The sequence below is a fragment of the Hemitrygon akajei genome, chromosome 3, assembly GCF_048418815.1.
Source record: "Hemitrygon akajei chromosome 3, sHemAka1.3, whole genome shotgun sequence".
Taxonomy (NCBI): Eukaryota; Metazoa; Chordata; class Chondrichthyes; order Myliobatiformes; family Dasyatidae; genus Hemitrygon; species Hemitrygon akajei.
In genome coordinates, this window is record NC_133126.1 from 916037 (window position 1) to 933987 (window position 17951).

The window sequence follows — 17951 nt, forward strand, 5'->3', positions numbered from 1 at the left end:
GGATGTTGTGAACATCAGTTGCTCCTGCACTTCCTATTTACATCTGAAATTATTCACAGTGCCAGATTTTAACTCTGGGCTCACTGTGGCTGAATGCTGCTGTGGACTTTTCCCATTTGCTCTGCTCATAGTTTACCTTTCACAGTCGAGTTTCATCAGAGCACGGACATCAAAGCAGAAATGCACGTCTGTCACTGTACAGCTTGGGTAGGCCTCACTGGAAGACAATACATATATAAGGTCACAACTACCCATCTTTCATTCCAGTTGAAGGTCACCATCTTACCTAGTGCAATACACAGATCCAGCAGAGAGGAACAAACTGTTGCTAACAAATACCAGTCCCTCATACACACCGTTCACACAAACACACACACTCACGCACGCAGACACAGACGCACACACACAAATGTATATACACAAGCAGACATACGCACAAATATCCTCATAAATAAATACTCAGTAATGTACACACACACACACAGATGGAAACACACTCAAACCTACGCATAGAAAACGGCACTTCCATGAACTTTTCCAATCCCCCAGTACCGCTGCTATTTACATAGAAACATAGAAAATAGATGCAGGAGTAGGCCATTCAGCCCTTCAAGCCTGCACCGCCATTCAGTATGCTCATGGCTGATCATCCAACTCAGAACCCTGTACCTGCTTTCTCTCCATACCCCCGATCCCTTTAGCCACAAGGGCCATATCTAACTTCCTCTTAAATATAGTCAATGAACCGGCCTCAACTGTTTCCTGTGGCAGAGAATTCCACAGATTCACCACTCTCTGTGTGAAAAAGTTTTTCCTCATCTCGGTCCTAAAAGGCTTCCCCTTTATCCTTAAACTGTGACCCCTCATTCTGGACTTCCCCAACATCGGAAACAATCTTCCTGCATCTAGCCTGTCCAATCCCTTTAGAATTTTATATGTTTCAATAAGATCCCCCCTCAATCTTCTAAATTCCAGTGAGTATAAGCCTAGTCGATCCAGTCTTTCTTCATATGAAAGTCCTGCCATCCCAGGAATCAATCTGGTGAACCTTCTCTGTACTCCCTCTATGGCTAGAATGTCTTTTCTCAGATTAGGGGACCAAAACTGCACACAATATTCTAGGTGCGGTCTCACCAAGGCCTTGTACAACTGCAGTAGAACCTCCCTGCTCCTGTACTCAAATCCTTTTGCTATGAATGCCAACATACCATTTGCCCTTTTCACCGCCAGCTGTACCTGCATGCCCACCTTCAATGACTGGTGTACAATGACACCCAGGTCTCGTTGCATCTCCCCTTTTCCTAATCGGCCACCGTTCAGATAATAATCTGTTTTCCTGTTCTTGCAACCAAAGTGGATAACCTCACATTTATCCACATTAAATTGCATCTGCCATGAATTTGCCCACTCACCTAACCTATCCAAGTCACCCTGCATCCTCTTAGCATCCTCCTCACAGCCAACACCGCTGCCCAGCTTCGTGTCATCCGCAAACTTGGAGATGCTGCATTTAATTTCCTCGTCTAAATCATTAATATATATTGTAAACAACTGGGGTCCCAGCACTGAGCCTTGCGGTACCCCACTAGTCACTGCCTGCCATTCTGAAAAGGTCCCATTTACTCCCACTCTTTGCTTCCGGTCTGCCAACCAATTCTCTATCCACATCAATACCATACTCCCAATACCGTGTGCTTTACGTTTGCACACTAATCTCCTGTGTGGGACCTTGTCAAAAGCCTTTTGAAAATCTAAATATACCACATCCACTGGCTCTCCCCTATCCACTCTACTAGTTACATCTTCAAAAAATTCTGTAAGATTCGTCAGACATGATTTTCCTTTCACAAATCCATGCTGACTTTGTCCGATGATTTCACCTCTTTCCAAATGTGCTGTTATCACATCTTTGATAACCGACTCTAGCATTTTCCCCACCACCGATGTCAGACTAACCGGTCTATAATTCCCCGGTTTCTCTCTCCCTCCTTTTTTAAAAAGAGTTAGTCTCTTTTTATTTATTGTCAAAAGAGTTAGTCTTCACAGCCAAAATGGAATGTAAGGGCTACGGTGGGAAACTTTGTCACATGGTGCGAGCAGAATCATCTGCAGCTTAATGTGAAAAAGACTAAGGAGCTGGTGGTGGACCTGAGGAGGGCTAAGGCACCAGTGACCCCTGTTTCCATCCAAGGGGTCAGTGTGGACATGGAGGAGGATTACAAATACCTGGGGATACGAACTGACAATAAACTGGACTGGTCAAAGAACACTGAGGCTGTCTACAAGAAGGGGCAGAGCCGTCTCTATTTCCTGAGGAGACTGACGTCCTTTAACATTTGCCGGACGATGCTGAGGATGTTCTACGAGTCTGTGGTGGCCAGTGCTAACATGTTTGCTGTTGGGTGCTGGGGCAGCAGGCTGAGGGTAGCAGACACCAACAGAATCAACAAATTCATTCGTAAGGCCAGTGATGTTGTGGGGGTGGAATTGGACTCTCTGACGGTGGTGTCTGAAAAGAGGATGCTGTCCAAGTTGCATGCCATCTTGGACAATGACTCCCATCCACTCCATTATGTACTGGTTAGGCACAGGAGTACATTCAGCCAGAGACTCATTCCACCGAGATGTAACACTGAGTGGCATAGGAATTCATTTCTACCTGTGGCCATCAAACTTTACAACTCCTCCCTCGGTGTGTCAGACATCCTGAGCCAATAGGCTGGTCCTGGACTTATTTCCACTTGGCATGATTAACTTATTATTATTTAATATTTATGGTTTTATATTGCTATATTTCTTCACTATTCTTGGTGCAGCTGTAATGAAACCCAATTTCCCTCGGGATCAATAAAGTATGTCTGTCTGTCTGTCTGTCTAACAGGCCCTTCTGCCCACAATCTTTGAGCTGACCATGATCCCAATCCAAACTAATCCCATGTGACCTATATCCCTCCATTCCCTATCTGTGTATGTATTGGTAACACTGCTGTTCTAACTGTTCCATCACTTTCCCAGATAGCATGTTCCAATCACCCACCATCCTAAACAACTGGCCACATAAATCTCCTTTAAAATTTACCCTCTCTCATCTGAAGCTTCTCCAAAGCCTCCATATCATTACTGTAATATGGCAGTCAGATCTGCACTCCAAATGTGGTTTAACTGAAGTACTATACAGCTGCAACTTCTTTTTCTCCTTTTTACGTCCTATGTTAATAATTTGGATGGCGGAATCAATAGCTTTGTTGCAAAGTTTCCATATGATACTCAGATAGGTGGAGGGACAGGTAATTTTGAGGAAGTAGAGAGGCTACAGAAGGACTTGGACAGATTAGGAGAATGGGCAAAGAAGTGGCAGATAGAATACAGTGTCGGGAAGTGTATGGTCATGCACTTAGGTAGAAGAAATTAAAGAGTTGACTATTAACCATATAGTCATTTTACAATTACAGCACGGAAACAGGCCATCTTGGCCCTTATTGTCCATGCCGAACACTTACTCTCACCTAGTCCCACCGACCTGCACTCAGCCCATAAACCTCCATTCCTTTCCTGTCCATATACCTATCCAATTTTTTTTAAATGACAATATTGAACCTGCCTCTACTACTTCTACAGGAAGCTCATTCCACACAGCTATCACTCTCTGAGTAAAGAAGTTCCCCCTCGTGTTACTCCTAAACTTTTTCCCCTTAACTCTCAACTCGTGTCCTCTTGTTTGAATCTCCCCTACTCCCAATGGAAAAAGCCTATCCACGTCAACTCCATCTATCCCCCTCATTATTTTAAATACCTCTATCAAGTCCCCCCCCCCCCCAACCTTCTACGCTCCAAAGAATAAAGACCTAACTTGTTCAACCTTTCTCTGTAACTTAGGTGCTGAAACCCAGGTTACGTTCTAGTAAATCTCCTCTGTACTCTCTCTATTTTGTTGGCATCTTTCCTATAATTCAGTGACCAGAACTGTACACAATACTCCAAACTTGTACAATTTTAACATTACATCCCAACTACTATACTCAATGCTCTGATTTATAAAGGCCAACATAACAAAAGCTTTCTTCACCACCCTATCCACATGAGGTTCCACCTTCAGGGAACTATACACCATTATTCTTAGGTCACTCTGTTCTACTGCATTCCTCAATGCCCTACCGTTTACCATGTAGCTCCTATTTTGATTAGTCCTACCAAAATGTAACACCTCACATTTATCAGCATTAAACTCCATCTGCCACCTTTCAGCCCACTCTTCTAACTGGCCTAAATCTCTCTGCAAGCTTTGAAAACCTACTTCATTATCCACAACGTCACCTATGTTAGTATCATCTGCATACTTACTAATCCAATTTACCACCCCATCATCCAGATCATTAATGTATATGACAAACAACATTGGACCCAGTACAGATTCCTGAGGCACACCACTAGTCACTGGCCTCCAACCTGACAAACAGTTATCCACCATTACTCTCTGGCATCTCCCATCCAGACACTGTTGAATCTATTTTACTACTTCAATATTAATACCTAACGATTGAACCTTCCTAACTAACCTTCCGTGCGGAACCTTGTCAAAGGCCTTACTGAAGTCCATATAGACAACATCCACTGCCTTACCCTCGTCAACTTTCCTCGCAACCTCTTTAAAAAATTCACTAAGATTTGTCAAACATGACCGACCTTCCACACACAAATCCATGTTGACTGTTCCTAATCAGACCCTGTCTATCAAAATAATTATATATACCATCTCTAAGAATAATTTCCATTAATTTACCCACTACTGACGTCAAACTGACAGGCCTATAATTGCTAGGTTTACTCTCAGAACCCTTTTTAAACAATGGACCACATGAGCAATACGCCAATCCTCTGGCACCATCCTCGTTTCTAATGACATTTGAAATATTTCTGTCAGAGCCTTTGCTATTTCTACACTAACCTCCCTCAAGGTCCTAGGGAATATCCTGTAAGGATCTGGAGATTTATCCACTTTTATATTCCTTAAAAGTGCCAGTACTTCCTCCTCTTTAATCGTCATAGTTTCCATAACTTCCCTACTTGTTTCCCTTACCTTACACAATGCAATATCCTTCTCCTTAGTGAATACCAAAGAAAAGAAATTGTTCAAAATCTCCCCCAACTCTTTTAGTGTCAATGGGCTATTAAATCCAATCAAATGTAATAGAATTCTATCCAAAATGAAAAAAGAACAAGCCCAGGTAGTATATTTACAGGGAACTCACTTAAGTGATAATGAGCATAGAAAACTAAAGAGAATGGTCTTCACTAATTTGTTTTTCTCCTCATATAAATCAGGACATAGGAGAGGAGTTGCTATTCTTATCTCAAATAATCTAAATTTTCAAAAAGTATTCAAAATGGGAGATAAGGGGGCCAGATATATTCTGGTAAGGGAGAATATAGATGGAAATTCAGTTACTCTATTGAATATATACACACCCCCAGGAAGTGATACTAGTTTCTTTCAGAAAATTACTGATATTATGGTAGCGGAAACAGAAGGTCTCCTGATATGTGGGGGAGACTTAAATTTACAATTACAACCAAACTTAGACACTTCCAACAGAAAAACCTCTGAAACAAAATCCTTACATAAGAAAGTTAATACACTTTTTGAGGATGTTGGTTTAATTGATATATGGAGGGACCTTTACCCCGACAGAAGGGATTATATTCATTATTCTTCTCCCCATTCTGTATATACAAAAATCGACTATTTCATAACATTTGGAAAAGACAAAGACAAAATAAACACCTGTGGAATTGGAACAATAGATGTAAGTGACCATGCACCTATATATTTATCCATTGATTTTGACCTACAACCAAAGAATACTATTTGGAAACTGAATTCAAGTCTACTCAATGATCCCTACTTTAAGGAACAAATTAAAAAAGAAATTGGTCTCTACTTAGAATTTAATGATAATGGAGAGGTTTCACCTCCCATTTTATGGGATACTCTGAAGGCTGTCTTAAGAGGGAAAATTATAGCAATATCTTCATATAAGAAAAAAATAAGGAATAAAACATTAGAGGAATTACAAAATAGGCTGAAGGAACTAGAGAAAAACACAAATTGAATTTCGCACAGGATACATTAGGGGAAATTAAAAAATTAGGAATGAAATTAATAGTTTGGCTACGCAAGAAATCAGGAAAAATTTAATGTTTCTGAAACAGAGACATTATGAAAGTGGATCTAAGTCTATGAAAATACTGGTGTGGAAACTGAAAAAAAAATAGCAGAAAATACAATTCATAGAATTAGGGACCCAAGAACGAAAATGATAAAAAATAAGCTAAGTGAAATTCAAGAAGCTTTTGAAATGTTTTAAAAATCTCTATATTCCAAAGTTCCAGGGGGAAGCATAACCCAAATTGACACCTTCTTGAATTCTCCAGAGTTACCCACTTTAAGTGAAGAACAAAATAGAACGATGACTGCTGACATACCTGAAGTTGAATTAAAAGCTGCAATTAGTAGGCTTAAATTAAGCAAGTCACCTGGATTAGATGGGTATACGGCAGAGTGGTAACAAAGAATTTAAAAATGAGTTAATTCCTGTTTTACTCCCCACACTGAACTGGGCTTTAAAAAAGGCACAAATGCCACCCAGTTGGAAGGAAGCGATAATCTCAGCTGTACCGAAAGAAGGCAAGGATAAAATGGAATGCGGGTCATTTAGACCAATATCCATTCTTAATGTAGATTATAGATTATTTACCTCCATCATGGCCAAACGATTAGAGGAGTTTCTACCCATACTGATACGTAACGATCAGACAGGTTTTATACAACAACGCCAAACACAAGACAATATACGAAGGACACTTCACATTATAGATCATATACAAAAAATAAAATCGAAGCAATAGTGATTAAGCGTGGACACTGAAAAGGCATTTGATTCAGTTAATTGGAATTTTCTTTACACAGTTTTAAATAGATTTGGTTTCTAAGACACAATTATTAAAACTATACAGACACTATATGACAAGGATTAAAATCAATGGATATTTATCTAATTGTCTTACCCTAGAAAGGGGCACGAGGCAGGGTTGTGCATGGTCACTGCTACTCTTCGCATTATATCTGGAACCATTAGCTCAATACATCAGACAAAATGAAGATATCAGGGGAATTACTATTAAAGGTACAGAGCATAAATTGGCTTGTTACGCGGATGACATTTTGATTTATCTAGGGCAACCAACATACTCTTTACCTAAATTGATGCAATTCTTTGAACAATATGGTCAATTATCAGGATACAAGATCAACATAGATAAAACCCAATTACTTTCATATAACTATAGCCCACCAAGAGAAATTGAAAGTAGATATCCCTGGGCATGGCAAACAGAATCTTTCAAGTATTTGGGCATCATTATGCCAAAAGATTTGGCAAAATTATCAGAATGTAATTATCAGCTTTTATATAAAAAAATTAAGGAAGATATGGCAAGATGGAACCTGATTCCTTTTTTTAATCTCAATTCAAGGATTGAGTCTACTAAAATGAATATACTGCCCAGACTATTATATCTCTTTCAGACCCTACCAATAGAGATTAATCAAAATCAATTCAATGAATGGAACAAGATGTTATCAAGGTATATTTGGTAGGGTAAAAGGCCTAGTTTGTCTCAAAACTTTGCCATTAGCAAAGGAAAAGGGGGGGTGGGGCCTACCTTCTCTTAGAGATTATTATTTTGCAGCACAGTTGAAAGCTGTGATATGTTGTTGCAACCCATCATATGACGCTCAATGGAAAAACATTGAGGAGTGGGTACTTCCCATCCCCATACAAGCAATTTTGGCTGATAACAACCTGCAAAGGTACATAAATACTATTGATAACTCATGGGTGAAATTGACTCTTAAAATATGGAAAACTACTATAAAAGTATATAATCTAGAGGGAGATATTGCAATTCTTAAATGGTGTGCATATGACTCGGATTTTACACCAAATAAATTGGATGCTAGATTTAAGGACTGGACAGCTAAAGGAATAACAGTTCTTTGCAACATAATGAAAGAAGGAACACTGTTCAGTTTTGAAATGCTTAAAGTGATACACTTATTAGAAAAACAAGATTTTTATCGGTATTTACAGATGTGACAATATGTTAATAGGACGCTTAAAAATGTAACCAAGGCAAGTACATGCTTGATAGAGCTATTTAGAAAAGCATTTAATTCAGATAACGGTAGTAGAATCATTTCAAGCATGTATAAGGGTTTGTCAAATCTTAAAACACATTCAACTTGACACATTAAAACAAAATGGGAGAAGGAAGGAGGGATAATTATATCTGAGGAAGAATGGACAACAATATGGAGGTATCAATGGAAGCGTACCAGTTCACAGAAATGGAGGGAGTTCGGATGGAAAAACTTGATGAGTTATTTTATTACACCCTCTCAGAAATCCCATTATGATAGTAACCTCTCTGTTTGCTGGAGAAATTGTGGAAATCAAAATGCAAATCATTATCATATTTTTTGGGACTGCCCTGTTATCAAAGACTATTGGAGGGGGATACACAATGCCCTGCAAGACATCTTTAAATGTGAAATACCCTTAGAGAGTAAGACCATATATTTTGGGTATATACCTCAAGAATGGTTGAAAAGAGATAAATATTTAATGAATATACTGTTGATGGCTGGTAAAAAGACTCTTAGTAGGAAATGGTTATCACAGGAGAGCCCAACTTTAAATGCATGGATGGAAGTTACAATGGACATTTACAAAATGGAGAAGATAGCAGCATCTGTTAATCATAAGCAGAGCAATTTGATTCATACTAGGAAAAATGGTTTAACTACATAATGCCTCATAGGGCCTGATTTTATTCTCACAAATCAATGAATATGTTGTAAAAAAAAAGATCACTCCCTACTTGTACATAGTTTTTTCCTTTTGCTTGTTTTTTTCTTTACACTCTTTTCTATAAGTGTATACCTCAGATAAATACTATGTGGAGATTTATGACATATATGAGTATATGATATATATGTACAATGTCTGAAATACATCTTACGGAAATGTTTGTTTGATGATGAACTTGAAGAAAAAAAATAAATTACAACAAAAAAAGAATCCTTGTGGGTAATGAAACTGCAAGGATAAAACAACCCAGATGGAAGCTATATACAGATCCCCAAAGAGTAGCTAGGACATCGGCTACAAATGACAAAAGGAGATAGAAAAAGCATGTAATAAGGGAAACGTGATTATCATAGGGGTTTTCAGTATGCAGGTAGATTGGAAAAGTCAGGTTGGTGCTGGAACCCCAAGACAGGGAATTTGTAGAATGCCAGCGGCATGGATTTCTAGAGCAGTTTCTGGTTGAGTCCATTAGGGGAATGGCAATTGAAGCCTCTGTTGATGCATCTTTGACCCCCATCTTTGTCCTTTGTGACAATATGTACCAAGACTTCTGGATATTCACCCTTGCCCTTGAGAATACCTTGGACATGATCTGAGAAATCACTGATGCTGGCACTAGGGAGACAACATACCATCTAGGTGTCTGTATCATGCCCATAGAACCTCATCACAAACAAGAGAAAATCTGCAGATGCTGGAAATGCAAGCAACACACACAAATTCTGGAGGAACTCAGAAGGCCAGGCAGCATTTAGGAAAAGATTACAGTTGATGTTTCAAGCCAAAACCCTTTGGTAGTCCTGTCGAAGGGTTTTGGCCCCAAATATCAATTGTATTCTTTTCCTGATGCTGCCTGGCCTGCTGAGTTCATCCAGCAGTCTGTGTGTGTTCCACAGAACCACACCTATATTTTTATTACTAAAGGATCTCTATCAACACTGCACTCCTCTTCACCTCTCTGCTCTTCTGAGCTGTAGCACCAGACTCAGTGCCAGAGACCCATTCACTGTGGCTCTCATCTGGTAGGTCCATAGAACCATAGAACTCTACAGCACAGTACAGGCCCTTCAGCCCTCCATGTTGTGCCAACCCATATAATCCTTAAAAAAAGTACTAAACCCACACTACCCATTAATCCTCCATTTTTCTTTCATCCATGTGCCTGTCCAAGAGGCTCTTAAATACCCCTAATATTTTAGACTCCACCACCATCCCTGGCAAGTCATTCCAGGCACTCACAACCCTCTGTGTAAAAAACTTACCCCTGATGTCTCCCCTAAACTTCCCTCCCTTAATTTTGTACATATGCCCTCTGGTGTTTGCTATTGGTGCCCTGGGAAACAGGTACTGACTATCCACCCTATCTATGCCTCTCATAATCTTGCAGACTATCAAGTTCCCTCTCATTCTTCTATGCTCCAAAGAGAAAAGTCTCAGCTCTGCTAACCTTGCTTCATATGACTTTTTCTCCAAACCACGCAACATCCTGGTAAATCTCTTCTGCACCCTCTTCATAGCTTCCACATCCTTCCTATAAAGAGGTGACCAGAATTGAACACAATATTCTAAGTGCGGTCTCACCAGAGATTTGTAGAGTTGCAACATGACCTCTCTACTCTTGAACTCAATCCTCCTATTAATGAAGCCTAGCATCCCATAGGCCTTCTTAACTACCCTATCAACCTGTGCAGCGACCTTGAGGGATGTATGGATTTGAACCCCAAGGTCCCTTTATTCATCCACACTCTTAAGAAACTGACCATTAATCAGGTACTCAGTCTTCTGGTTTGTCCTTCCAAAATGCATCACCTCATACTTATCCGGATTGAACTCCATCTGCCATTTTTTTGCCCAACTCTGCAGCCTGTCTATATCCTCTTGTAACCTTTGACAACCTACAGCTCCATCCACAACTCCTCCAATCTTCGTGTCATCTGCAAACTTACTCACCCATCCTTCCGCCTCTACATCCAGGTCATTTATAAAAATCACAAATAGCAGGGGTCCCAGGACAGATCCCTGCAGCACTCCACTAGTCACCGGCCTCCAGGCAGAATACTTTCCTTCCACAACTACCCTCTGCTTTCTTCCTTTAAGCCAATTTTTTATCCGAACAGCCAAGATTCCACTGATCCCATGCCTCATGACTTTCTGGATGAGTCTCTCATGAGGGACCTTGTCAAATGCTTTGCTAAAGTCCACGTAGACCACATCCACTGCCCTACCCTCATCAATTTCTTTTGTTACCTCTTCAAAAAACTCAATCAGGCTCGTGAGGCATGATCTTTCCTTTACAAAGCCATGTTGACTATCCATGAGTAGACTGTAATGCTCGTAGATCCTATCCTTAAGAATCCTTTCCGGTAGTTTGCATACCACCGACGTAAGACTCACTGGTCTATAGTTCCCAGGTTTCTCCCTATTACCATTTTTAAACAAGGGAACTACATTTGCCATTCTCCAGTCCTCCGGCACTTCCCCTGCAGTCAAAGAGGATTCAAAGATCATGGCTAATGCTCCTGCGATCTCTTCTCTCAATTACCACAACAACCTGGGGTGTATCATATCCGGCCCTGGGGATTTATCAGATCTTAATGTTTTTAAGAAGATCCAGCACTTCTTCTTCCTTAATCTCCACATTGTCTAGTACACAGGCCCGCTCTACTTCGACCTCATCCTGATCAAGATCCTTTTCACTTGTGAATACTGAAGCAAAGTATTCATTTAGGACCTCCCCAACTTCCTCCACCTGCAGGCACATGTTGCCCTCTTTATCCTTTAGCAGTCCCACCTTCGTTCTCGTCATCCTCCTATTCTTCACATACACATAGAACGCCTTGGGGTTCTCCTTAATCCTACATGCCAAGGCCTTCTCATGCCCTCTTCGAGCTCTCCTAAGTCCTTTCTTTAGCTCCTTCCTGGCTACCCTATATTTCTCATAAGTGCCTCCTACTTCCTGCTTCTTATATCTAACATATGCTTCCTTTTTCCTCTTGACGAGTTGCCTCACATGTTTCGTCAGCCACAGTTCCCTTTTCCGACCATTTTTTCCTTGCCTCAGTGGGTCAAACCTATCCTGAACCCAGCTCAAGTGGTCCCTAAACTTCTCCCACATTACTTCTGTGCTTTCCCCTTTGAACAGTTGTTTCCAATTTACTCTCGCTAGTTCCTGCCTCATCCCTTCAAAGTTAGCCTTTCCCCAGTTAAGCACTTTACCATTTTGTCTGATTTTATCCCTTTCTATAGCTATGCTGAAGGTCGTCTCCTTCGTCGGTATCTAAAGTTGTATAATTATTATTGAGGGGAATGGCCACAGGTGTACTCTGCACTGGCTGTGCAATTCCCCTCCTTCTCGACTATTACCCAGTTACCTCCCTCCTGCAATCTAGGTGTGACTACCTCTCTATTGCTCCTGTCCATCACCATCTCATTTTTATGTATGAGTTGAAGGTCAACAAGCTGCAGCTCCAGTTCCTTAATACATTCTTTCAGGAGCTGCAAATTGGTGCACCTGATGCAGACATGTGTATGTGGGAAGTGGAGGTCTCCCAGACTTCCCACATCCCACACAGAGTATAAAACACTGCCGCTATAGCTATTCTCACTGACCTACTATGCCCTAACGGATAAGAAATGAACAAATAAGGAGAGAGATAGAGATAGAGATAGAGAAACTAACTTACAGGTTACTTTACCTCACCCAAGCCTGATCTTGCCTAAGCTGTGATTTGAGCATCCTTGCAGTTTTGTGTATGGTATTAATCTAGTATTTCTTCAGGATCCTGGCGATCCTTCCAGGAAGCATGGAAATATAAGTGGAAAGAAACATTCTCTGTGGGAGAAGTGATGATGGCTGTTATTCTTGGGTTATAAGTCCACATGGTTAACCCTGCAAAGAATATTTTGGATACGGAGAGTCTCCACAAGGTAATAAGAAGATTACACACGACATTCCTACAGAATGGCTACAAGGAGGAGGAAATCAATCGACCCCTTAAAAGGTCTGAGAGAAAAAGCAGGAAACCTAACATCGAGGTGGAACCCGTCATGATAACCTGCCTTTCCTATATTTCCACGGTTTCTGGAAGCATCGCCAGGATAACAAGCAGGATAGACAAAAAAGAACCGGTTGATATTGTGTACTTGGATTTTCAAAAGGCCTTTGACAAGGTGCCAGAAATGAGGCTTCTTAACAGGCTATGAGCACATGGTATAAGAGGAAAGATTCTAGCATGGATAAAGCATTGGCTGATAGGCAGGAGGCAAAGAGTGAGAATAAAGGGAGCCTTTTTTGGTTGGCTGCCGGTGACTAGTGGTGTTCCACAGGGATCTGTGTTAGGACCAATTCTTTTTACGTTATATGTCAATGATTTAGATGATGGAATTGATTGCTTTGTTGCAGAGTTTGCAGTTGACATGAAGATAGATGGAGGGGCAAGTAATTTTGAGGAAGCAAGGAGGCTGCAGAAGGACTTGGAGAGATTAGGGGAGTGTGCAAAGAAGGTTAGATGGAATACCGTGTCAGGAATTGGCAGCTTTTCAATGGTTTCAATGAGGTCACCCCTCATTCTTCTGAATTCAAGAAGATACAGGCCCAGAACCATCAAACACTCTTCATATAACAAGCTATTCAATCCTGGAATCATTTTTGTGAAACTCCTTTGAACCCTCTGCAGTTTCAACACATCTTTTCTAAGATAAGGGGTCCAAAATTGTTCACAGTACTCCAAGAGGCCCCATCAGTGCTGTAGAAAGTCTCAACATTACATCCTTGCTTTTATATTCTAGACCTCTTGAAATGAATTCTAACATCACATTTGCCTTCCTCACCACCAACTCAACCTGCAAATTAATGTTACACACACAAAACACTGGCAAACTCAGCAGGCCAGACTGCATCTATGGAAAAAAGTACAGCTGAAGTTTTGGGGCAAAACCCTTTTGCAGGACTGGAGAAAATAAGCTGAGGGTTAGATTTAAAAGGTAAGGGGAAGGGAGAGAAACCACCAGGTGATAGGTGAAACCTGGAGGGGGATGGATGAAGTAAAGAGCTGGGAAGTTGATTGGTGAAAGATTCAGAAGGTCATGGAAGAAAGAAAAAGGGGGAAGGAGCACCAGAGGGAGGCTATGGTGGGCAAGGAGATAAGGTGAGAGGGGAAAAGGGGTGGGTTGTTGGAGGATACTACCAGAAGTTTGAGAAATCAATGTTCATGCCATCAGGCTGGAGGCTACCCAAATGGTATATAAGGTGTTGTTCCTCCAACCTAAGTGTGGCCTCATCACGACAGTGAAGGAGGTTATGGATGGACATATCAGAATGGGAATGGGAAGTGAAATTAAAATGGGTGGCCACTGGGAGATCCTGCTTGTTCTGGTGGACGGAGCGTAGACGCTCAGCGAGGCAATCCCCATCCTCCCATCACCCTACCAGCCTCCGCATCTAGCACATAATTCTCCAATACTTCCACCATTTCCAACAGGATCCCATCACCAAGCACATTTCCCTCCCCCCTCCCAACTTTCTGCTTTCCACAGGAATGGCTGCCTACACGACTCCCTTGTCCATTTGTCTCTCCTCACTGATCTCCCTCCTGGCACTTACCCTTGCAAGTGGAACAACTGCTATTACACCTGCCCCATACCTCCTCCCTCACCATCATCCAGGGCCCTAGATAGTCCTTCCAGGTGCGATGACATTTCACCTGTGAGTCTGTTGGGGGTCATTTACTGTGTTTGGTGCTCCAAGTGTGGCCTCCTGTACATTGGTGAGACCAAAGGTAGATTGGCCATACCACCCCCTTTGCCTACCTTCCTATCCCTCCAATACTACGTGTAATCTTGGACATATAGCTCTCAACTACAACCATCTTTCAGCCATGATTCAGTGATGGCCACAATATCAGACTTGACCTGACAATCTGTAATAGTGCAACAAGAACATCCACCTTATTTCTTATACTCTGTGCATTGAGACATAACACTTCGAGTATTGTATTTGCTGCCCCTTTTTGACTTTGCATCCCTAATGCTCTATACTCACCCTGCTGGCTGCAATTTTGTCCTATCATCTGCCTGCCCTTCCTGACAGTCTGACTGCATGCTATCTGAGTTAGGTAATGTAGATAAGCCTACAAGCGGAGAGGCTGTATTTGATCTGGTATTGGGAAATGAACCTGCTCAGGTATCAGGTCTCTCAGTGGGAGAGCATTTTGGAGATAGTGATCACAATTCTATCTCCTTTACCATAGCGTTGGAGAGAGATAGGAACAGACAAGTTAGGAAAGTGTTTAATTGGAGTAAGGGGAAAGCTATCAGGCAGGAACTTCGAAGCATAAATTGAGAACAGATGTTCTCAGGGAAATGTACAGCAGAAATGTGACAAATGTTCAGGGGATATTTACGTGGCATTCTGCACAGGTACATTCCAATGAGACAGGGAAAGAATGGTAGGGTACAGGAACCATGGTGTACAAAGGCTGTCTTATTCCTAACCAAGTTTCCAATATCCCTTGAAAACCATGGTTCTCTCAAACTTTTAACTTTTACTTTCAACCTAACAGGAATATAAAGATTCTGTACCCTCAAAAGTTCACCTTTAAATGACTGCCATTTCTCTATTACATCCTTCCCATAGAACAAATTGTCCCAATCCACTCCTTCTAAATCCTTTCACATCTCCTCAAAGTTAGCCTTACTCCAATCAAAAATCTCATCCCTGGGTCCAGTCCTATCCTTCTCCATAATTATATTGAAACTAATGGCATTGTAATCACTGGACCCGAAGTGCTCCCCAACACATATCTCCGTCACCTGACCTATTTCATTCCCTAACAGAAGATCCAACACTGCCCCTTCTCTAGTTGGTACCTCTATGTATTGTTGCAAAAAGCTATCCTGCACACATTTTACAAACTCCAAACCATTCATCCCTTTTACAGTATGGGCTTTCCAGTCTATGTGTGGAAAATTAAAATCTCCCACAATCACAACCCTGTGCTTACTACAAATATCTGCTATCTCCTTGTGAATTTGCTCCTCCAATTCTCGCTCCCCATTAGGTGGTCTATAATACACCCCTATAAGTGTTACTACACCTTTCCCATTCCTCAGTTCCACCCAAATAGGCTCCCTAGACGAGCCCTCTAATCTATCCTGCCAAAGCACTGCTGTAATATTTTCTCTGACAAGCAACGCAACACCTCCCTCTCTTGTCCCTCCGATTCTATCACACCTGAAGCAATGAAATCCAGGAATATTCAGTTGCCAATCACACCCCTCCTGCAACCATGTTTCACTAATAGTAAAAAACATCATATTTCCAGGTATCAATCCATGCTCTCAGCTCATCTACCTTTCTTACAATGCTCCTAGCATTAAAATAAATGCATTTAAGAAATTCTCCACCTCTTCCTCTCTGTTTATCTCTAACAGTACAAAGAACTTTACTGTCTTCTTTTTCTTCCTTCTCCCATACATCTGTTCCTACACTCTGGTTCCCCTCCCTCCTCATATCTAGTTTAAATCCACTGGAACCTCTCTAGCAAACCTACCTGCAAGAATATTTGTCCCCCTCCAGTTCAAATGTAAACCGTCCCGCCAGAACAGGTCCCACCTTCCCTGGAAAGCTGCCCAATTATCTATAAATCTGAAGCCCTCCCTCCTACACAATGTCTTCAGTCACGTGTTGATTTGCACTATCTTACTATTTTTAAACCCACCTGCACGTGGCACTGGTAGCAATCCTGAGATTGCTATGCTGGAGGTCCTGTCCTTTAACTTGGCACCTAGCTCCCTAAACTCACCTTTTAGGACCTCCTCACTCTTCCTACCCACAACATTGGTCCCTACATGGACCACGACATCTGGCTGCTCACCCTCCCTCTTAAGAATACTGAGAACTCGATCTGAGATATCGCAGACCCTGGCACCAGGGAGGCAACAGACCATCCGGGATTCTCGATCTCTTCCACAGAACCTCCTATCTGTCCCCTTAACTATCGAATCCCCTATCACTACTGCTCTCCTCTTTTCCCTCCTTCCCTTCTGAGCTGAGGGTCGCGTCTCGGTGCCAGAGACACAACCACTGCAACTTGTTCCTGGTAGGTCGTCCCCACCAACAGTATCCAAAACGGTATACTTATTGTTGATGGGAACGGCCACAAGGGGTGCTCTGCCCTTCCTGTCTATTCCCCTTCCTTCTCCTGACAGTCACCTGTCTCCTGACTCCAAGGTGTGACAATCTCCTTGAAACTTCTGTCTATTTCTGCCTCTGCCTCACGAATGATCCGAAGTTCATCCAGCTCCAGTTCCCTAACACGGTTTGTCAGGAGATGCAGCTGGATGCACCTTTTGCAGGTGTAGTCATCAGGGACAACAGTGCTTGCCCTGACTTCCCACATACTGCAAACGGAGCACTCAACTGCCCTAACTGCTGCCTCCATTACCTACTCCTAAGTTAATTAGATTAATTAAAGGAGCTTACCCGGCCTTACCTCACCTGGAGTGAAGCTCGTACTCAGCCTCGGCTCGCTTTTTAAATTCCCCCGCTGATCTCAGAAGCTGACTTTCACGCACCTGCACAGTCTAGCCTCTTTGCTGTGATCAGTTAAAAAAAACAGCTGCTCTCCGAGCTTCTTTTACCTCTTCCGTCTCCACCTCTTGCTGTGATTTAAATAACCGTTGAAAACTTCCTCTCCTTTTTAAACATTTGGCGCGCTACGTCACGCGCCTGCGCAGTCTAGCCTCTTTACCACGATCAGTTAAAAAAAACAGCTTCTCTCCGAGCTTCTTTTACATCTTCCCTTTCCGCCTCTTACTGCGATTTTTTAAAAATAGTGTATGGAATCGGAGGAGATAGCAGAGATGCTTAATGAGTATTTTGCTTCAGTATTCACTATGGAAAAGGACTTGGCGATTGTAGGATGACTTACAGTGGACTGAAAAGTTTGAGCATATAGACAATAGAAAGGGGATGTACCGGAGCTTTTCAAAAGCATCAAGTTGGTTAAGTCTCTGGGACCA

General features: G+C 41.8%; 1 protein-coding gene across 9 annotated transcripts in view; it reads right to left on the bottom strand.

The window, feature by feature from the left end:
* The window catches only part of tmem63c (transmembrane protein 63C), a 616893-nt gene that overhangs the window by 423225 nt on the left and 175717 nt on the right, over positions 1 to 17951 (bottom strand). For all 9 annotated transcript variants that reach the window (XM_073039119.1, XM_073039117.1, XM_073039118.1 and 6 more), the window contains one exon: positions 137 to 217. In XM_073039119.1, coding sequence (XP_072895220.1) covers positions 137 to 217 — 81 coding nt within the window. The remainder of the gene's footprint in view (positions 1 to 136; positions 218 to 17951) is intronic.